The 22873-nt window shown below is 39.2% G+C and overlaps 2 protein-coding genes across 2 annotated transcripts in view; one reads left to right on the forward strand and one right to left on the reverse strand.

The window, feature by feature from the left end:
- The window catches only part of SMC6 (structural maintenance of chromosomes 6), a 78821-nt gene extending 59349 nt beyond the window's left edge, over positions 1-19472 (reverse strand). Inside the window, exons 1-5 of the mRNA XM_040496124.1 lie at positions 19280-19472; positions 11051-11193; positions 8545-8662; positions 6286-6391; positions 149-285 (exon numbers count right to left, since the gene is read on the reverse strand). Of these exons, the coding sequence (XP_040352058.1) occupies positions 149-285; positions 6286-6391; positions 8545-8662; positions 11051-11188 (499 nt within the window). The 5' untranslated portion in view covers positions 11189-11193; positions 19280-19472. The remainder of the gene's footprint in view (positions 1-148; positions 286-6285; positions 6392-8544; positions 8663-11050; positions 11194-19279) is intronic.
- A 52-nt stretch (positions 19473-19524) lies between these two features.
- Positions 19525-22873, forward strand: part of GEN1 (GEN1 Holliday junction 5' flap endonuclease) — a 29120-nt gene continuing 25771 nt past the window's right edge. Inside the window, exon 1 of the mRNA XM_040496125.1 lies at positions 19525-20038. The gene's annotated coding sequence lies outside the window, so the exon portion shown is untranslated. The remainder of the gene's footprint in view (positions 20039-22873) is intronic.

Below are 22873 nucleotides of genomic sequence, written 5' to 3' on the forward strand. Positions count from 1 at the left end.
CATGCAACCAACCCATGATCTGACATGAGAAAGGTTTCAAGAAATTAGGAAGAAATGCCGTTTTGATGAATACCTGAGCAATCACTTCACTGTTTAACTGAACATTTACTAATATTTTATATGAAATGAAAAGACATTCATAACAAACCTGTTTCACTTTTTAGTTTATAAGATCGACTTCCATCCATGCTGATGTGTTGTTGCACAACAATAGAGTTACCGTACACGTTTGCTCTATAGGCATCATCTCCTCTGTTTCTTAATGTTATTGAGATATCTGCTGAGCTAAAGCAAGAAGGTTAAGGTAAGTCACATGAAGGTACAGTGCAATTTCAATACTAGGTTACTAGAATTTTCAAAACCTCCAAAATAATTTGCCTAATTCATTTGAAAAGTAGCTTTATACCAGTAGTTGATGGCTGATAGGCTACTACAGAATAATGCTGAATATATCATGCCTAATAAAAAAAAAAAGAGAGAATAAGAGTTATGGAAATACTGACTATTCTATCCATAATAGAAATACCAGGGTCACATAAAACGCATTAAAATTTTGGTTGTTTCAAATCATGCAGATAAGTTAGACACCTTTTATAGGCAACATGGAATACTACACTGTCTGACTATAAAATAAAGCATCATGCTGACAGCAATCCCTTAAGAATGATGAAGTAACAATTATGGGGAAATAATAACATCTTCCAAGAACATTAGAATTAAATGAAGCAACTTTCATCTTTCAAATGTATGGCAATAAAAAAATGAAAGTATTTGATACCAAGAAATGTAAACAGAAGCTCAGAATTTCTTGAAATTCTATTGATATTATAAAGGAATTATTTTTAAAGTTTTAAACAAGTTTAGAGCATTTATAGCCATGCACATTTTTATACAGGAAAAAAAAATCAATCTTTATTTTTCTACTTTTTTTTGAAAAAATAAGACTTGGTAGAAAAACAAAAAGTGTTAAGGAAGTATATTACTATATACACACTCATAATTTCCTTAAACGTAAAAGCAATCAATTTTTTTTTCTGATTCAGGTGAACATCTCCCAAAATGCTAAAGCCCTTTAATGCAAAACTGCTTTAACTAGTAATTAAATGAAATCTTTAATAGAACTTGTTTTCATGAATTTATAATCAGATTCCCAAACTGTTCCCATCTGCAGGAAATGCAGAAAAAAATACTCAAGATAAACTTCACTGTAAACTGATATTACAGTAGACATACTGAAGGGTTTTGTTATCTCCTGCTCCAGTCACCCTCTTCTTCACCAGAGCCTGAGCAGAAAGACAGGGCTTAGTAGCCTGATCAGTCCTCACCCTGCCCTCCAGGGATGGAGCTAAATATAGAAATCTGATTCGAACTCAGAAAGAGTAACCTTAGTTACCTGAGATGTCAACATTAAGGGAAATTAGATGAAGGGTATAAAGGAAAGTGTACTATCTTTACAACACTTCCATAAATCTAAGTTATTTCACAATGAAGTTTTAAAAACAAACTCAAATGAAGGCACAACCACGTTAAGAGCTGGTGATTCCCTGAAGCCTCTGAGGACTAGAGAAACCAATTTGGGGCTTTATACTCAGATGAGCAAGCAAAACATGTGCAGAGGCTACAGAGAGAAGCAAGAGCACACAACAGATAACCTCTTAGAAAACCACCTAGACCAAGTGAAAGAGACACACCCACAGATATTGGCAGTAAATCAGACACAGAGAACTACACAGCCCCAAAGACTAAGACAGTTAGACATGGATGACTGGATGACTGCACAAACAAAGACACAGAGTAATGAAGACTTGGCTAAGTTGTAAGGTAGAGAACACACACTCCTCACAAACCCACACACCTGTCATAAGGAGACAGAGGGAAGGGAGCACAATACGGTACAGCCCATTATACAAGGGGGTGAGGGAGGTGGAACAGAAGGGTTGCCGCATGGACCCAAAGGAAGGGAGAGGCAGATAGAGGCCTAGAGACAAAAATACAGAGAAAAACCCATAGACACAGAAAAGAAAGGCCCAGAGACAAAAGATCCTTGGTTCTGAGGTCTCTGAGTACCAGTTACTCATGAGACCCAACTATACTTCTTCGCTCCTGCAGCTTCTAATATACAAATCCCTGAATTTTTACAATAAATCTCCCTTTTCTTAAAAAAATGTTCATTTATTTATTTTCAGAGAGAGCTAGAGAGCAGAGAATAGGGGCAGAGAAAGAGGAAGAGAAATCCTAAACAGGCTCTGTGCTGTCAGTGCAGAGCCTTATGCAGAACTTGAACTCAAACCGTGAAATCTTGACCAGAGTCGAAATCAAGAGTCAAACGCTTAACTGACTAAGCCACCCAGGCACCCCTAAATCTTGTTTTCTAAAGCTACCCTAAGTGGGCTGGGGTGTGTGTATTTTGTTTTTTTTTTTTTTTTTAAAGAGAGAGAGAAGGCGTGAGTGCACAAGCGCACATGAGCGGGAGAGGGGCAGAGAGAGAGAGAATCTTAAGCAGACTCTATCTACATCCAGCACCCATGCAGGGCTGGATCTCATGAACATGAGATCATGACCTGAGTCGAAATCAAGAGTTGGATGCTTAACCAACTGAGCCGCCCAGGCGCCCCTGTGTGTGTGTGTGTGTGTGTGTGTGTGTGTGTGTGTGTGTTTAAATCAGAAATACCCAATTAGGACAGATACACTCCAGACAAGTTGTAATTAATGGGAGGTTTTTTTTTTTTAATTTAACATTTATTATTGAGAGACAAAGACAGAGCATGAGCAGGGGAGAGGTAGAGACGGGGAGACAGAGAATCTGAAGCAGGCTCCAGGCTCGGAGCTGTCAGCACAGAGCCCGACATGGAGCTCGAACTTGTAAACCATGAGATCATGACCTGAGCCAAAGTCAGACATTTAACCTACTGAGCTACCTAGGTGCCCCAATTAATGGAATTTTTAAAAGCTCTCCAGTTGATTCTAATGAACAGTCAAAGTTGAAAACCGTTAACTAAAGTGTAGTAGGGGAAGGGCAGCTGCCCACAATACGGAATAAAAATATTTTTTTTCATTAACTCGTATGTTTACCTATATTAAGTGAATGTACTTCATGAAAACATTTTAAAAATAAAGTGATTATATATGTTTCCTCTCTGAATCATCAAACATCTCTCTTGATTAGCAAACATATATTTTATTATTTTCATTCCTAGCTACTCTGTGTATTTAATAGCTACCTTTAGTATTGTGAGAACTTCGGAGGCACTGGTATTCTGTTGCGATGTGAACTGAATAAAGAAAAGCAAGTTTTTCAAAAAATTAAGGTTTAAGAGAAAAGCCTCCTAGTAACAGGAGACAGGGACACCTTTGCTGGGCAATAACTGCTGTCTCCTCAGCTACTGATGTGGCTAATTCTCAATTTGGGTCAAGAGCCAGGGAGCCCAACGTCTGTAAATACAGGAAATCCTTAAGTGAAGAGTTCTTTTAGAATGACATCACAAACAAGCAGTGCCACAGACAGAATTTGGCTTCTTTCTCAACCCTGGAAAAGTCTATCTGCACAGAGGTACCTGGCAGCAGCACGAACATAGGCACGAACAAGGCACGAACCATACAAAAATATGATGCATCTGCTCTGTCTCTGAATAGCCAGCTCATCTGCAGTTAAGTTCTGTAGCCTTGACTAAATACATCAGCAATGTACAGCACGAGTAAGAGTTTTTGTCCCTCCATAACTCACTCCCAATGCTGCAGCTGTCAGATCCCAAGGCAACCAGGGCTAGTATTAGAAAGCCAAGGGAGGGAACAGTGAACTAAATATGTTCAAAAAGAACCTGAATAGTGAGGGTCATGAGACCTTGGGGCACTGACAGAGGTTTCCAAGGGAGAAGCTGTATTAGGTGAATTCATTCACCACCACTGTAAAGAGCTGGTAGCTGACAGAGAGGTGACACCCAGGCAGAGTGTCTCAGGGCAAGGTTCTCTGGCTTCTCCAAATCTCACTAGGCAAGACTGCTACGGAGAGCTAAAACCCCAAACAATACAGGACTGAGTCCAGGTGCTACCAACGGGGAGTGTAATGTTTGACATGGGGGGAAGGAGAGTCCCGAGGACTCTCCCAAACCTGTGCCAGACAGACTTCCTTCAGGGAAAATGGAGCAGACACGCAAATTTTAGATGTAAAACTGACTTAAGACTAGAACTGCAAAGCTCCATGAGGTGAATCTGTAAAAAATGATGACAGAATCAGAGACTATAAAATATGAAGAGATTCACAGATATCAAATATTTTAAACAGAATGGGATGACTAGAGAAATAGTAGTGGGTTTGGAAAAGCTGTTTTTAAGCTACTTTTTCAGTCAAGGTCTGTAAAAAGGAGACTGAGCTCAGGTTAAGGCTTTTAACTGTTATTAACTATTTAAAATATATTAATTTCCTCTAGGCAGCTGTGTCCTTAAAAGTAGGTGATCTGTGTAAGCTGGCCTTTTCCTTTCTTTTTTAAAAATGGTATTCTGAAGACAAGTCTCAGAAAGAAGTTTCTGCTTTGGTCCAGATAATTCTCAAATGGAAAAAAACAAAACAAAACAAAAAAACAAAAAATTATTTAATTGGGATATAAAACAATTAGGGCTACAGAAAAAAATTATTTCTTTTCCTGAAGCTTCTATCTGAAAGATCAATGTGTTATCTGACTAGGTAGACTATGTGACTGTTTAGACTACTAAGAAATGTATAGTTAAATACAATGAATTGAAACAGAGCTGGAGCCATTAAAAAGGCTGGAATAGCTAATTTCTTATTTCAGAGATCATTTGGTTGGGGACTATGGAAGGGGGAGAAGACCTTGCTGAGTGCAGCCCAAATGAGATAAGGAGAGACAGAAAATATGCTGGAGAATTGTTACCGAATAGTTACTTTCCATGGCCATACAGCATGGGGAATGTTTTCCGTGTATCTTTACCTCCCTTCTCCTGAGTCCACTTGGAACCCTGGCTTGGGTTAATATTCCTACAGCTTTCTGAGAAATACATGAGAAAACTGCAATCCTGGTTCACATCCCGTCCCTATTCTGTTTTTTGGTAATAAAATTGAAGTTAAACGGAAAGAACATTGAGCAGAAGGAAAGTCTGTTATATGAGAAAAAAGATCTCACTGCTAATTATCAAAGTTCCAGAAGTTCTGGGCATGGGGTGTGCAAAGGAGCACTGAGCAATGGCAGCGGCCTCACTCTGCGAGCCAGCAGAACAGTTTGGGACTTCTAGTTTTTAGGAGACGCAAGGACCCCTTCGGAGTTATTCGAGGCAGTAATAAGAAGAATAAGGAGACCGGCCTGAAGAGTGCTCCTAATGGGCAAAAGGCCATCTTAAGTCTATGATGATGCAAATTGGGCAATTTATATGAAGTTACATCAAGGCAAGTTATATCAAGAAGAAATACAGGTGTAGAGTGAATGAAGGCAGTTTTATGACCATTTTCCAAGAGTCAAGATGGACCACAAACAGATGTGTGGGTGTAGTCCTCAAATCAAACCCACTTGCAAACCACCTGAGTAAAGGACAGAAAAATCAAAGACACCAGAATACTTTTTTGGAATTCTTAGTGAACTGGAGGCAGAAATTTTGTGCGGGGACCCTTGGCTGGTTGCTGACTCTGCTTTTGCCTGTAACACACCAACATGAACTTGTTCAGGCTGGGTTTGGATCAAGAGCAAGGTAAGTCCAATGTTTATAAATATCTCTTTAAGTAGAAGTACATAGTGGGGCGCCTGGGTGGTTCAGCTGGTTAAGTGTCCAACTCTTGATTTCAGCTCAGGTCGTGATCTCACGGTTGAGACTGAGCCCCATGTCGGGCTCTGCATTGACAGCATGGAGCCTGCTTGCGATTCTCTCTCCCCCTCTCACTGCCCCTCCCCAGCTTGTGCGTGCAACTGCGTGCACTTCCTCTCTCCCTCAAAATAAAAGAGTAAACATTAAAAAAATAAAATAAAATAAAATAAAATAAACAGAAGTACATAGATTCATCATTGCTTGTTCTTTCCTCCAAAAAGGTAATAGAAACAAGAGTATAACAGGGCAGGCACATGGCAGTACTTTACATGAGCTTTCCTTCTGGAGAGCTGAACAGGCAACAGTGGGCCATACTGGCAACAGGGAGAAAAGAAAGGAATGGAAAGATGGGACTCTTCCGTTTCAGTTCTGGGAAGCCAATTCACTTCCTATCATGTTTACATGAACTGGGAATCTAAAGCAGCCGCTTCTTACTAAAGAACTGGAAAATACATGTACAAAGCAAACACTTACTTCTGTCCGTCTTTCACAAAACCTTTTAAAGAAGAGCCTCTATTGGTAGCGACTGCTTTTCCGCCAAGACCAACTATGAGAGCTGTGAGCACTGCACTCTTCCCACCTACGGAAACAGGTGTTGATGAAATCACATTCATTAAGGAGACAGAAAAGAAGAGGCTGACTCCCACAATTTGATTTCTGAATGAAAGATTTCTGAATGAAATCCCACAATTTGATTTCTGAATGAAAATGTAAATTAGTTCTAACCCTGAAATGAAGTGTTACACTTCGATTACCATTTTCTTTCAGCAACCTTAAAAAAAGAATTGTATATATCATGAAATATTTAGCTGTTGCAATTAGAAACAAAATTAGTATAATTCAGGACTCAAATTTTTGCCACTAATAAGAAAATTAAAAAAAAAAAAACAAAGGTTGATATCTTTCCAACCTAAGATGCTCATTGTTTCATCTTGGTCCATCAGCCTATTAAATGAGGTTATCTTTTTGATTACACATAGATACTGAATTTATCTAATCTTTATCACATTCTAATTTAGGTATGATTTACTTTTCCACAAATTCACAGAAGCCAGAAACTATTTTTAACAACCGGTGAATGCAAGCAAGCTCCACAGGGACAGGATGTTGTCTGTTTTATTCAACGTGATACAGCCAATAGTGGCCCATAACAGGCACTCTGGTATTTATTGAATGAATAAATGAACTTCAATATGAAAAAAAAATCATCAGTCATACAGATAAATGTTTCTATGTAATATTTTGACAACTCTTATTCCTAATTGATTATTCATTTGCTAACTTTCTGAAAAGTATACTTCTTTTGACTCTAACATAAAATAACACAAGCTGAAATTTCAATATCTAAACAATTACCCAGAATATGCAATCATTTTCTGAACTCCACAATCAACCAATTCAATCAACTCTTACCAGCCCATCATTTCCCACAACATACCCTAAATTAACCAAAATTCACCACTGGCTAACCTGATTCAGTACCTCGAATGCCTTTCAAGTCTCTGTTCTAAATCTCTCCTTCGTTTCCAAATTCATTGCCTCCACTATTTGCATTATTTTTTCTTCTCTAAGTTTTATTAATAAAATAACTATTTCAAAATTTAAAAAAGAAGAAAAGACCTAATTGCAGAACCCACAAGTTTTTCCTTACTTCTTGTCCTGTGGGACCTCCCAGTAGCACTAATCCCTCTGTCCATTCTCTCCTTCTGAAAACACTTTCCTCTGGACTGAATATACAGCAGGGGAAACAAAGAACAACTAAGCAGAATGTGGAGCTGCATTCACCTACTATCCTGTTCTAGCACCATCACCATCCATAGACTCTGGCAAGCTTCCTCTCCATGTACTGGTCAGTCAAGCTGTCGACAGCTCATGCCTGGCTGGTCCATCACAAAAGCTGCATAACTGGTCTTTCTAACCCCCAAGCCTCTCCCCTTCTAATCCATTCTCCACAATGTGGCCACTTTGTTTCACAAATCTTGACCATGTCATCCCTTACTGACAAACTGTAATTGGTTCTCCACTGACTTCTGAATACAACACCAAAATCTTTATCGTGGCATTCAAGATCCTCACCAGTATCACCTACGACAGGCCCCTCCAGCATCAGCTTCTGCCCCTCCCTACCATGTAGGATATGATAAAGCCATATGAGGCTGTTCACCATCATCCATGCACATCTATTTCTGCCCCTCCAAACCTCTGCTAATAAGCAATCTTCGCCTGGAACATCTCAGCCTCCTCTTCCCCAATGAGGCCTAAAGAATCTATAATTTTCATTCAAGTGCCACCATAAATACCACCTCCTCCTTAAGCTTTCATTGGCCACAGTGAGAAATAGTTTCTTTCTTGTCTGGATTCCCATGGCACTATATTTGTGCTCTATTATAACATTTAATAGATGTAAAACACAGGGCTGCCTTAATCACAATGAGGCTAGTCCTCTCTTGTGGAAGGCTTGTCCACTCTTCTATGGTATGAACACCAAGGTAAAAGGAGTCAAAACAATAAGTAGGAAATGTTTATTCCTACTACATAAATAATGAACCTAGAGTTAACTTATTATTTTCTTTAAGCACAGAATAGCAGCAAATACTGAAAATATTCATGACCACAGTTTATAGATCCCAAACTTAGATTTATCAGCATGCACAATCACCTACTTTAAAAAGTTAGTGCATTCTAACTTCAAAATACTACTCAAAGTAAAGTAAGGAGGGCAAAAGCACTTACTTCCATTGTTGCCAACAACAAAGTTGACATTAGAACCAAACTTAAAGGGTCCAAGCATCGAATGACACATGAAGTTTCTTAGCTGAATACTCTCAATTATTCCAACTTCTGCTGCAGTCTATTAACCAAAAAAAAAAAAAAAAAGGAGAGAGAGAGCAAGAAACAGAGGGAGAAAACAATTAATTATTAATCTGTCTAATAAACTCATTATACTCATCCAAGCATTTGGAGAAAGATCAGCAGTGTTACTAAAGAAAAGTTATATAACAAGTGAATAATCTTAACTTCAATGAGTAAGATGAAATTAAATAGGAACCTTCAATGAATAACTACTCATTCTCAAGTCCTTAAAGGATCTAATAATTGTATTACATAGTTTCTTAATATGGACGATACTAACCTTTTGAGTCAGGTAATTTTTTGTTGGAGGGGGGCTGCTTTGCGATTTTGAGAATTTTAACATCCCTAGCCTCTGCCCAGTACATGCTAGAAGCACACATCTACCTAAGTTGTGCCAATCAAAAATATATCCAGATGCTGTCCCCCAAGGGACATTTAAAAACTCTTAAAAAAAAATAAAGTCTTTGGGGCGCCTGGGTGGCGCAGTCGGTTAAGCGTCGACTTCAGCCAGGTCACGATCTCGCGGTCCGTGAGTTCGAGCCCCGCGTCAGGCTCTGGGCGGATGGCTCGGAGCCTGGAGCCTGTTTCCGATTCTGTGTCTCCCTCTCTCTCTGCCCCTCCCCCGTTCATGCTCTGTCTCTCTCTGTCCCAAAAATAAATAAAAACGTTGAAAAAAAAATTTAAAAATAAATAAATAAATAAATAAAGTCTTTAAAAACTCCCTGGCTGTCTTCTTTTGGATGCCATCTTATTAAAAACCGGAAACATTTATATCCTTTTATAAGTAGAATATCAGAAATTATGGTTGAAGGTTTTTTAAAATAAACTTTTATTTTGATCTAATTGTAGATACAGTTGTAAGAAATAACACAGAGAGATCCTATGAATTCTTTATTCATTTTCTGCCCATGGTAGTATCTTAAAAACTGTGGTACAAAATCACAACCAGGATACTGACACTGATACAGTCAAGATACAGAACATTTCCATCACCACAAGGATCCCTTAGGTCACCTTTTATAGCTGATCCACATCCCACCCAATCCACTCCCACCTGAACCCCTGGTCCACTAATCTGTTCTCCATTTCTAGAACACTGTCATTTCAGAAATGTTATAGAAATGTCTATGGGGTATCTCAGTGATTCAGTCAGTTAAGCGTCTGACTTTGGCTCAGGTCATATCTCACAGTTTGTGGATTCAAGCCCCGCATCAGGCTCTGTGCGGACAGCTCAGAGCCTGGAGCCTGCTTCGGATTCTGTGTCTCCCTCTTTCTCTATCCCTCCCCTGCTCCTGCTCTGTCTCTCACTCCCACACACTCTCTGTCTCTCAAAAATAAATAAACATTAAAAAAATAAAAATTGAAAAAAAAGAAATGTCTATTGTCACCTACATCAGGAGGTCACTGCTAACTAGTATTTCATGGTATGGATGTACCACAGTATTTAACCATTCACTCACTGAGTGACATCTGGGTTGTTTCAGTTTGGGCTATTACAAATAAAGCTGCTATAAACATTCATGTATAGAATTTTGTGTGAAAGTATATCTTCATTTCTCTGGGACAAATGCTGGGTTATGTGGTAGACAGGTGTGTGTTAAATTAAAAAAAAAAAAAAAAAAAGCCAAGCTATTTTTCAGTGTGGCAGTATCATTCTACATTCCCACCAGCAATATATGAATGATCCGGTTTCTCTGTATTCTTTTTAAAAAATTTTTTTTTCAACATTTATTTATTTTTGGGACACAGAGAGACAGAGCATGAATGGGGGAGGGGCAGAGAGAGAGGGAGACACAGAATCGGAAACAGGCTCCAGGCTCTGAGCCATCAGCCCAGAGCCTGACGCGGGGCTCGAACTCACGGACCGCGAGATCGTGACCTGGCTGAAGTCGGACGCTTAACCGACTGCGCCACCCAGGCGCCCCCGGTTTCTCTGTATTCTTGCCAGCATTTGAAATTGTCGTTATTTTTAATTTCAGTCAGTCTGATGGGTGTGTTGTAACATTTCATTGTGGTCTTCTTAATTTGCATTTCCTCAATAATAAATGATGTTGAACATCTGTCATGTCATTGTCATTTTGAAGCCTGCAGGGCCAGTGGTCATACCTACTGCTTCATTCCTGTTATTGGTAATGCCTTCTTTTTTTTTCCCTTTGTCAGTCTTACTAGAGGTCTGCCAAATTTATTGATATTTCCAAAGAACAAGCTCTTTGTTTTAAGGGTTTTCCTAAATGTTTCTAATAATTCACATAAACTTCAGAATTAGTTACATTATTTTACCTTAGTTTTTTAAAAACTATACTGCTTTTCCTGACATTGAATTATCAAGAATATGACATATAAGCCAAACATGAGAATCAGGCCAATCCAAAAATTTTGCACTTACCAAAGTAGAGGTACCATTTGTGAAAGAAACCGTACATTCATCTTCATCACCATCTTTGTCAAAGTCATCCAACTCTTCTTGTCTTGGTCTTTTGGCATTTTCGGGAGAGAAGAAATTTTCTTCCTTTCTTTTGGCCATCAGGCCTGAACATGTATTAGAGTAACAATGAAGTAAAATAAGACAAAGCTTAAGTTTTAAGTACTACGCCCATTCGTTTTTAGTTAAAAAAAATAAACCTATCATCTGTGCAGAGGAAGAGGGCCATGAGACAAAAAACACAAGTGGCCACTTGAGGCTGGAAAGGCAACCAAACAGATTCACCCCTTGAGTTTCCAGAAAGGAACAGCCCTACCGCCACCTTGATTTTAGGGCTCGGTGCTGCAGCAGACTTCTAACCTGCAGAAGTGTAAGACAAAAAGTTTATGTTGTGGCTTTTTAAAATCATGTGCACATGCCACACTAGTTGATTTTACTTCAGAGTTATTCACAGCCAAGATTTTATGGATATGGGCCTCCCTAAATGTTTTGACTACTGAAACTCACAAAAGGTAAAAACTCTTATTTGTGAGACTCTGTTTTCTAGTTTCCTAGATCTATTAATAGAGATGCCATGTCTTCTGAAAGTTTTCCAAAGCCATCATCCAATTTTTCAGATAAAAGCATTAATTTTAAATTAATTTCCCAAAGAAGAATATCTTGACGCCATGTTGCCTAGTATCAGTAGTTTCCCTTAATTGTTCCCTAAAGAAACAAGCCATGCTATTTTTTCCAATGTAGTATAAAATTTATGCCTAGAAAATTAATGTATTTAAAATTAGACAAGACTTTTTGAACATATAAATACTGCACCTCAAGTCAAAGCTGACGGTCTGTGATTAAAATTAAATGTTATGAGTCATTTGGTTGTTACTTTCATTGTTCTCTCTAAAATACACTTAAGACTTATAATGATACGCACCTAATAACTATTTGCTACATAAATGGAGAGAAAATCCATAACATAGGTAATCAAAAATGTCTAAGATACAAGGAAAGAATATGAAGAATGGTTCTAGTCTCTACCCAAGTCCACCAAGGACTGTATACCACAGCAACCAGGTTTGCACCAGGTACCTGGGCAGCAAGAGAGTAAATGAGGTTTTCTCTCTCTTGATTTCGGACTGAAGGATTCCAGTCAGTCCTCACTACAGATGATAGCCATATGTGATGATATATGCACACAGGGTAACAAAGTAGTCTTTGTGTGTGTGTGTGTGTGTGTGTCAGAAGGGTGGGGGGCTAGTGGAGTGGTGTTCCAAAGAGAGTATGAAGTAGATGTGTAGGAACCAGAATGGGGCCTCTAGAGAAAGAATGTGAGCGACAAAAGGAGGGTAAGGGAGAAAGAGATATCCATATATGTGTTTAATTTTTTAATCCACTGCTTTCCAAAATTATACTGACAGAACTGATCTGGCAGAAATATGAAATATCTATACATATTATGGAGGAACTGGTTTGGGGAACTATCTTTGTTAGGCTGTGTTATTTTGATAATGTATACCTCGTTAAATGAACTAAGGGATTTTCCCATCCTTTTAATGCTCTGAAATCACTTCAACTGCATGACACATTAAATGTTTTTTTGAAAGTAAGAAAGAACTAGGCTAGGGGCACCTGGATGGCTCAGTTGGTTAAGTGTCCAACTTCAGCTCAGGTCATGATCTTGCAGTTCATGAAATTGAGCCCCACCCCCCAGCTCGCATCAGGGCTCTGCTGACAGCTCAGAGCCTGGAGCCTACTTCAGATTCTGTGTCTCCCTCTCTCTCTGCTCCTCCCCCGTTTGCACTCTGTCTCTCTCTCTCTCAAAAATAAACATTAAAAATTTTTTCTTAAGAAAGAAGTAGGCTGAAAGCTATTAGAAAGTAGAGCTATTAGTAAGTAGAAAGTTTGAACGTTAACTTTATGAAATCATTTACATTTCTTTCTTGTATACTGGTTTTAACAGGTTTACAATAACCTCTTGAATCAATTTTTCTGTAACTTTATTTTCAAAACATTGATATAATGTGAACCCTCACACTTACGAGACAAGATTACCTTATGTTTTGTAAAATCCTCATCAGTAGTCATGACTCCTTTCATGCAAATTATATTTAATTAAATTTTGAAATATTTTCTCTAAAAATTAGGTCTTTATCAAACCAAGGTTTTTCTTTAATGGGAATATTTTAATGTTGATTCATATTTCTTATACAACCAAATGTAAGGGATATTCAGTGTGAGTCTAGAGTTCAATCTCTCATTTTTTCTCCCAAAATGCAAGTTAAAAAAGAAATCAGAGACTTCCACTTCCAGGAAAATGGAATAGATACGCTTTTCCCTGTTTCTCCTGCTTAGTGAAACTAAAAACTTTGGAAATCATATATAAAACAAACATAAGACAACTCTGAATGAGAAGGAAGTAGATTGGCTAGGAACCTCAGGACCCAAGGAATGACATCAAGGTAAGTTCCCAGAGTTTTTGTTTTGCTTTAAATATTCCAGACTTGGAGAAGACAGCAACTGGGGAAATACCAACAGGTGCATGGGAAAAAAAGACCTAATAAAAGCTTCCTCTCTCTAGCCAAAGGACCAGGCAGCCTGACAAGACAGAGAGCTTTTAGACAATAATTGCTCTATTCCAGCCAAAACCACGAAGAAAAACTGTGGCACCTCCTTCTACTCCCCCAATGACACACACTTCAGCAAAGGTCAAGTGGGTAGCCTGGACCTTATAATGCCATAAGAGGGCATCTCCATATCCCATTTGGGCCAGTGTCAGAGAACGTTATGTAGGCCAAATAGGGAGTCATGATAATGGGTGTCCATGGAGCCCGCCTAGAGAGCCTAGGTGTCCACCTTGATCAGGCAGTAATAGGTTGCTACTTACTCCCACTCCCGGTTGGATGGTGTCTCATGAGACCTTTTACTACCATCCAGAGAGGTAAAGAGACCACCCCCCAAAAGTGTACGAAAACCATGTGGAGAGCCAAAATTCCCACTCATACCAGCAGTCACTGTGGCTAAGAAAAGAGCTCTGGTACAGTTCTACACCTCTGAGTCTTAGTGTCTACAGCTTAATACCATAGGGCAGAAGTTCTCAAAGGTTGTGGTCAATCTCTTCAAAAGTACTAAGGATCTCAAAGAGCTTTTTGTTTACGCCTATCAATATCTATCATACTGTAAATTAAAACTGAGAAACTGTTAAGCCAAAGAACACAGTCAGTCCTCAAAGCAATGACATCACCACATGTCTCATAGCCTCTGGAAAACTCCATTCACTCATAAGTGAATGAGAGTGAAAAAGGCAAATAATATCTGACTATTATTATGAAAATTGTTTGACTTTGTTGACCCTTTGAAAGAGTCTCAAGGGTCCCTGGGCCACAGTCTGCAAACTGCTTAGTGCAGACGATACTGTAAGTAATCCATGACACAATGCCATAAATTATAAGGCGTAGCTAGCAAGCAATTAAGTTAGAGCAGCAGAGAAGAAGGCAACCATCAAATAACTTATAGCCTTGATATTCAATGTGTGGTCCAAGGACCAGCAAATAGCATTTACATCTCCTGGAAATGTATTAGATATCCAGAATCTCAGCCCCCTTCCTAAATCAAATGAATCAGAATCTTCATTTCTAACAAGATCTTAGGAGATTCTAAAGAAGAACCGTTATAAATAACATTTAAAAACTTGGCCTTTATCTTATCCTGAAGGCAATGAAGAATTTAATCATGATAAAACAAATACCATCTAAAAGGTGTATTAGATAATCTGAAGGACATTTAACCTAAACAAATCCCTGAGATAATATTAGCATTAGTCACAATTACATAAGAGTCAACATCTCTTTTATAAATAATTGAATGTTGATGTTGAATCTCTTACACAAGTCAAAACTTGAAAATCCAACATATTTCTTAAACTATTTAACAAGAGTCAATGTCTGTTAGTTTCAGCTTGTTGCTAACTTACATTTCCTGGAATACCACCATGCCATTATTTTCCCCAAAATATCTCCTTTTCTCCCACCCGTCCTCTATCTCCTTAATTACTGAGCAATAATTTATTTATTGTAGAAGAGCAAAAATGAAGCATTACTGTTTGGTTTTCCCCACATTAAATGTCCCTTTACATACCGTTTTTATTAATGCCCAATAATGATCCTGCGGTAAGCAGGCGCTCAGACATCAGCTGACTGATTTTTAGTATTTTACCATTAAAAAAATGGCAGTTTTTTAAGTAAAACTGGGGGAGGGAGATGACGTAGGTAAATGTGATAAGCTTCTTACAATGAATGTGAGATTCTGTACTACACAGAAGATGGTGTGCAACATGATGACGATGTGTTTTATTTGCTGCACTTGGCCTAGGATTTGCAGTTTGCTATTAGGTTGCCATGGTAACATGCATCAGACACCAAAGGATTCTACCTTTTAAAATAGGAATCACTTTGTAATTTAATGATAATGAATTTTTAAAAACACATATGAATGTCCTGAGCATTAGATACAAGTTAATATAATAAAACTGTTTCCAAAAGGCTAAAGAGACATAAAAACAGATGCAAAGAAAAATACTTCTAATATTCTGATATACACACAAAATGGAAAACATCTCCTCTGGGACTTTTAATACATCCATAAAAGCTCATTATGTGTTTATTTACAATCAAAAAAAGTCAGAATTAAGGAACATCTCTCTCCCTCACAGGAAGCAAATCAGAGTAGAATAGTAACAAATATGCAACTATCAATAAAAAATAAGTTCAAGAAGAAAAATCAATAAGCAAGAGTTCATTATAGAAAATAAGTGAACTGGAAATCTAATGGATCAAATACACTTCAACAGGATTTTAAATTCCTAAATTTTAGATTTTATTGTGATCCATATAATAATTCATACTTCTCATTAATATCCAAGTAGGGACTAACAGCAGTGAGTACAGACATAACAGAACTGAAATTATCAATAGGAAATAGAGGTTAAAAATAACGGCAGAGGTGCCAGGGTGGCTCAGTCTGTTAAGCATCAGACTCTTGATTTCCGCTCAGGTCAGTGATCTCAAGATTTGTGAGATTGAGCCACCACCCAGCTCTGCACTGACAGCACAGTGCCAGCTTGGAATCTCTCTCACCTGTTCTCTCTCTCTGCCCCTGTCCCACTCACTTGCACACACTCTCTCGCAAAAATAAAGTTAAAAAATAATTAAAAAAAATAAAGGCAAATTGCTGCTATATCTGAATCTGCAGTGGACTGTGTTTACCTCATCCCCAATTCTGCCCCTCTCACTGCCACCAACATCCTCAATTCTGCATTAAACAATCTCATTTTAAATGTAATGAACTCATTAAACACACTGCTTGGGATATATCATAAAATCATAAGACATGATAAATATTTAAGTGAAAAAATTCATACATCCACCTATCAAATAACTCAGATCAGCAAAACTGGGAAATACTAAGCACAGCATTTCAGATAATAAAATGTGAACACTCAGATATATGTTTTTAAAACATCCCTGTGGTCTCAGTATAAAAGGAAGATGAGAGAGGGAGATTAGAGGCAAAAGAGACAGCCTCGAAAGGATGAGGGGCACTGAACAAAAGTAGTGGCAATATCAATAATGAAGGAACAGAAGAAATCAAGAGATTTAAAAGTATGAGTAAAGTGGGGAAGTAGAAGTAACATTTGTTGAATATCTCCTTTAATCCCCAACATTTTTTAAGTACTATCCTTATTTTACAAAAGGGGATATTGAGGCTCCATAAGACATTTTGCCCAGGTCTGTCTAGCTATAAATTATCAGAGCTCAGATCTAAACCCAAGTTTGTCAAAACCCAAAGTCAAACCTCTTCAATGCCCAGGTTCCTCCAGGCATGAACAACTGAGTTTGTTTATAGGTAGTGAAATTGGATATTAATCTACCCATCTTCTTATCTATTTTTTGTTAATGTATAAAAACTACAAAAAGGATTCTATTGTGATGTGTCCTTCTAATGTTGCTATTTGAACCAATTAAAAATTGGGCTTTATAAAATTTCATCTTGTGTTTCATTTTTGGAAACAATCTTCACACAAGGCTAAATGCCATTATAAGTAGACAGAGCAGATCTGGAAAGAAAAGAAGTAAACAGTACATTTATTTTGTTTGGAAACACTGAGTTTGAAGCAATCCTAGGATACTGAGATTGTGAAGCCAATAGACAGTAAAATATACTCTGCAGTAGGGGTGGAATTGGAAGTGTTGCTAAGAAAGCTACAGAAATTATTTTGAATTTGGTCACTAGGTATGTTGAATGAGAAAAGATGTATCTCATGTACTAGTGAATCAAAATGCTAACATTAATATAAGTGACTATACTTGACCCTCAGTTACCTGGACTTATGAGTGTATGTGTATACAGAAGTGTAACAGGTAATTATGCCTTAAATATAATGCATACTACTATGGTAAAATTTTGAGTTACTTGTTTATTGATTCCTGAAAGTAACTCAAGTATAGCTTTGGTTAATTTTCCTAACTTAGGTCTAAAAATGGTAAGTCAAGGGGCGCCTGGGTGGCGCAGTCGGTTAAGCGTCCGACTTCAGCCAGGTCACGATCTCGCGGTCCGTGAGTTCGAGCCCCGCGTCGGGCTCTGGGCTGATGGCTCAAAGCCTGGAGCCTGTTTCCGTTTCTGTGTCTCCCTCTCTCTCTGCCCCTCCCCCGTTCATGCTCTGTCTCTCTCTGTCCCAAAAATAATAAATAAACGTTAAAAAAAAACTTTAAAAATGGTAAGTCAAGATTTAGGCAGGTTTTATATAAAATTCTACATCTAGACACTCAGTAAAATTAACCTTTGGGGAATAAAAACAGATTCTCACTTTGACAACTTTAATGTACCATTTGTAGTTACTTTTCTGCCAGGCTCAATACTAAATGCTTTATATTCATTACATATTTAATACACATATTGAAGAATCTGGCCCACTGGGTACTACAGCTATTTTCCTCCAATTACAGAATAAGAAATAAAACTTAAAGAGGTGATACCAATAAACTCTGGGTCACTCAACACTGGTTCTCTCATATAAAAACATGTTTTTTAAAGCAATATTCTAGTGATCTCCAAACTTTCTGTACGCCCACCCATTCAGGAAAAGAAATTTGGAATACACATTTTGACATAAAATTATCACTCTATTTCACACAGTACTAGAACGAGATAAAGTAAATCTAAGTAGAAGTTCTATTATGTTCCCTCCCACCCACACGCCCGTGGAACTACCTGCAGTCCACTGTACAGGATACTGAAAAAAAATTTTTTTTTTAATTTTCTTGCTATTGACTACTTTAAAAGACTATATAGCAGCCATCTAAAAGTTAGGGAGTTTGGGCGCTTGCCCCCCCCCCCCCCCTTAGAATATACATTCCGGAATACCTTGCCTTTAAAACACTCGCTGTTAATGAAATATACACAAAATATACACCAAGTAATAAGCGCTCACATAAATTCTGCCTTCAGGGTTTAAAAACAAAATAGTTGATTTTTCCAAGAATTATCAGTTTTATCTCAAGTCGTATTGGTCCTACAGCCCTTTCTCTATCCTTGACTCTAGTATTCCGCAATTCCCAGTCGCGATTCTTCTCCAGTTTATTTCCACAAGAGGGAAAAGAAATGCCACCATAAAACCTCCAAACGTTACATTTTACTTTTTCTAGATAATACAGCCTGCGTTGACATGAAGCTGGGATTTAACAACAAATCCAATTTAAGTGCTATTTGCATACATCTCGTAAACAGACGAAGTTGCTGCTGGTGAGGGTATCAGATTTCGCTCCAAGAGCCGGATGTCCGAGCCCACCCTCCCTCCTGACCCCATCCCCTCCAGCAAGTCTTCTAAGCCTGAATGCAGCTTGGGGCCGGGCGCCGGGTCCAACAGCCAGGGGCAGGATTTCTCAGCCCCGCCGGCGGAGCCGCCCGAGGAGGGGCTCAGCTGCAACGGGCAAGTTTCCCGCGGTTCAGGGACCTGTGTCACCCACAGAGACAGCCCGAAAATCCGCGCCGGCCGGCTGGTCCGCTCGGGCCCGCGGGGATACCCTGGACACCGCAGCAGCTCCGCTGACCGAGCCGCCGCTAGGTGGGCTGTGGGGCGCCGGCTAAGGGGGTAACGACAGGGGATGGATCCGGAGCAAGGGAGAGCGACAGCGCGCGCCCTCACCTTACCTCGAACAAGTCGAAGTCTCCCCCAAGGAACACGATCAGCGCGGTTGTCGCGGTGCAGCGGGACGCTAAGGACACCCTGGGTCGTCTCGGCCTCGGCTGGCCACCGTTGGCCCGCCGGGAACCGCGCGCCGGCGGTGGGAGAAGGCAGGAGCCTAGCTGCCCTGGCGCCCACCGCGGGACACTACGCGCCTGCGCCCCGCCCCCCCCCTCCCGCCAGGGCTCTGCCCGCGCGTGCGCTTTTCAGGGTTTTCGCGCCACTAGCGTCTAAGAGGAGGGGCCGGAAGTGCTCCTCGGCGGGCGGGGAAGCTGGTAGGCTCGCAGGGCTCGGCTGCGGCGAGACTTGGGGGGCCGGGTGATTTGCCTAAGTGAAAGGGAAGAGAACTCGGAGTACCCCGGCAACAGTTCCAAGCATGCGTAGAGCCGACCGGCTAAAAGCCAGAAAAGCCTAGAGAGAGACTGGTCGCGGAAAGGGGACGGTTACTTCCCGGAAGAGGCGGGGCCATTGAGAGAGGGCGCCGAATTAGAAGTGATTGTGCCGGCTTCCCGGGTTGGGGTGCTGCGTCCCAGACGTTAGTCTTTGCTTAGCGAAAAAGGTAGAGAACTTTTCCTTTTCTTTTTTTTTTTCCACTTAAGTTTTTAAATTTTTTTATTTTAGAAGAGAAAGTTTGGAAACTTGGAGGCAGCAGTAGTTAGGATTCAGGCCAAACTAGTAAATGACGGAGGGGCGTCTTCCAAAACCAAGGAGAAAAGGTTGTCCGGGTAAGTCCCGCGGACCGTGGAGAGGCGGCCCCGCCCGCCTTCCTCTGGCTCCTTTGAAAAGCTGGGTTAGGGGCGCTCCTGCGAACCCTGGTCAGAGGCTCGGCTGGGAGTACGGTGGGAGAGCCGCCTGACCACGCTCTGGCCTTGCGTGCCTGGCCGCTGGCGGCTCCGCAGAGGCGGATGGCCCCTGGATGTCCTTCCTTCCCGCACACTGGAGCAAACGCCCACGCCCGGTTCTAGGCCGAAGCGGGCAAAGTCACACTGGAGTGTTCCTTTTTCCTTGTTAACGTGCTCTGAAAATACATGATAGCAATTACCTGAAGGCATTGTGGTTGTTTACAGCCCCCCCCCCCCCCCCCGCACTGGCCCATTATTGTAAACCCACCCAATAAGTATCGGAACTAATTAAGTTTTAAGTTCCTTGACGTAACTTTCAGGGATGTTTTCAGCCCGTCATTAAACCTATCTCTTCTCTTCTGCCTTTACACAGCTCTTCAAGAGTTGGGTTGATCTAGTGAAATAATCTACTTTATTTACTCCACAGCCTCCCGTTGTAGATAGGAAAAAGTGGCATTTACCGCTACCCCACTTCACCCCCAAATAGATAGATGATAAATTTCTCAGCCCCAGTAATGAAATTCCTTCCATCGAAGTCACCTTTTGCCTCTAAAGGTAATCAAATGTATATCATATTCCCAGTGTGGCCCTTGCATGAAAAGTAGGACCTGGTCAGACTACGCTAAAACCCTACAGTCTGGTCCAAGAGGTCCTTGTTGGTAAACAATAGGAAACAGTTGGGAGGTTTTTGCTCAGATGTCACTTGATGCCCAGTATTACGTAGAGTACTTTATATACTCCTATAGCTCACTCATAATACCTCTGCCTGTACTTGACACATTGTTGTAATTCTCTTTTCATCTCTACTCTCAGTTGCCCTCCTGGGGTCTTTAGATGCAGGGCTTTATCTTTCATTATTGTATCTCTAGCATCTAGAGTTCCTGGTACATAGTGGACATTTAATAAAGATTTATTGATAACTATAAGTTAAGCCGGGTATATTATCCTTCAAAGTTTAAGCTAAATTCATATGAAAATAAAACTGAAGAAAATTAAACTAGCATCAATTAGTGAAATTATGTAGTAAACCCATACAATTCAGTCTTGTACTTAAAGAAACTATTTGCCTATCTTTATATGAAAACAGTCTTGAAATGGGAATTGGGAAACTTAAAGTATTTTTTGCTTTATTGCTACAAAGTTTTTTCCCTAATGTTTTTGCTTAAAACTTAAATAAAATTGGAAAACTGTTGGCCTAACAAAATGTGTATTTTTGCATAAATCTAACCAGTGACCTCTGTTTATGTTCTTTAAAATTTGATTCATTAGTGAAATTAGCAAGGTTCTGTGCTTTTCTCACCTCATTCAGTTTTATAATTAACCAATAAAAGCTTATTAGCTCTTAAGGAAGTTTTAGGAGCATAAATTGATTTATGGGCACCATATGGTTACATCAAAGGATTTGTTTTGTTTTAACCTGAAGTGGATTCTTGAGCCCTTTCTTTAAATTAGAAATTCATGTTCTTTCTGTCAAGCAATACTAACGAATATCGAGTGATTTTATTTTAGTACCAACTTACCCAAAATTGGTCATGAGATTCAAAGGATATTAGAGTTTTATAGTTCATCTGGTTTCCTACCTCTCATTTTGTAGATGGGTTGGTTAAATGTCTTCCAAGGTCATACAGCTTCAGTATCCAAGACCAAAATCCTAGGTTTCCAATCCCAAGTCTAATGCTCTTTCAGTAAATTAAATAAATTGAAGCCACTAATACATTATAAAGTTATTTGCTAGGGTTATTCTGATGTTTTTGATTCATGTAAGTATTCTTGTGTCACTTTAATTCTCAGCAATTGTTAATATGTTAAAGAGACTATATGTAATTTATATTGACTGCATGATCAGATTGATGTCAGTAAGATTATCACATTATAAAATATGGGAGTAGACACCAAATCCCACACCACAAATTTTTTTAATTGTACCCTATTAAAAAATAAGGGAAAATTATATGTAGTTTTGGGTGAGTTTGATATATGTGGTATTTAAATTTTACTTAATGCTGAGCTATTTTAGAGTAACCTCATCAGGGTGATCATGACCTCATTCAAAAACCATCTGTTCTATCTTTGAGTGTAGTTGCACTTGAATATCTTAAAAACTGTTGCGTTCTGTCCCTTTTGAAACTTTACATACCTTTACAATCTTCCCATTGCAACTTAGTGTTCAGAGGAAGCATTGGTGCAAAGAAGTGGAAAACAATAGATGATTAGAATAGACATTTTGTATTAACTACATTCTTAAAACATGTTGTGGTGTTGTTTTTCATAAAATACACATTTCATATAATTTTGCCCTTTCAGAACTATTGGGATATTCTTTTTGTATATTCTGCTTTTATGAGTGATTTTCAAAAAACATGCATTTTAAACTTAACCAATTTAGATCATAGGTCTAATGAAAATAATCCTAAAAATAGTATTTTAAAATAATGTACTGCATGTAGAACACTTAATGTAATTCTACATTAATATTTTTTGCATTGTATAACTGGCTATAAGATATCAACATAAGTAAATTAATATGTACAAACAAGAAGATGATTTTAAAGCATATGCTTTAGATTTTCAAACAGGATCTCTCTGGCTTCTATGAAAACGATTGTTTTCATAGAAGTGGAGGGATGTAAAAAGTAGAAGCAGGGAGGCCAGTTGGGTGACTGTTACAGTTGTATACAGGAAAACGCAGGGCAGGGGGGGACTATCATTAGAAATAGG

Source organism: Herpailurus yagouaroundi, unplaced genomic scaffold (assembly GCF_014898765.1).
Source record: "Herpailurus yagouaroundi ecotype Mexico unplaced genomic scaffold, PumYag 188, whole genome shotgun sequence".
NCBI lineage: Eukaryota > Metazoa > Chordata > Mammalia > Carnivora > Felidae > Herpailurus > Herpailurus yagouaroundi.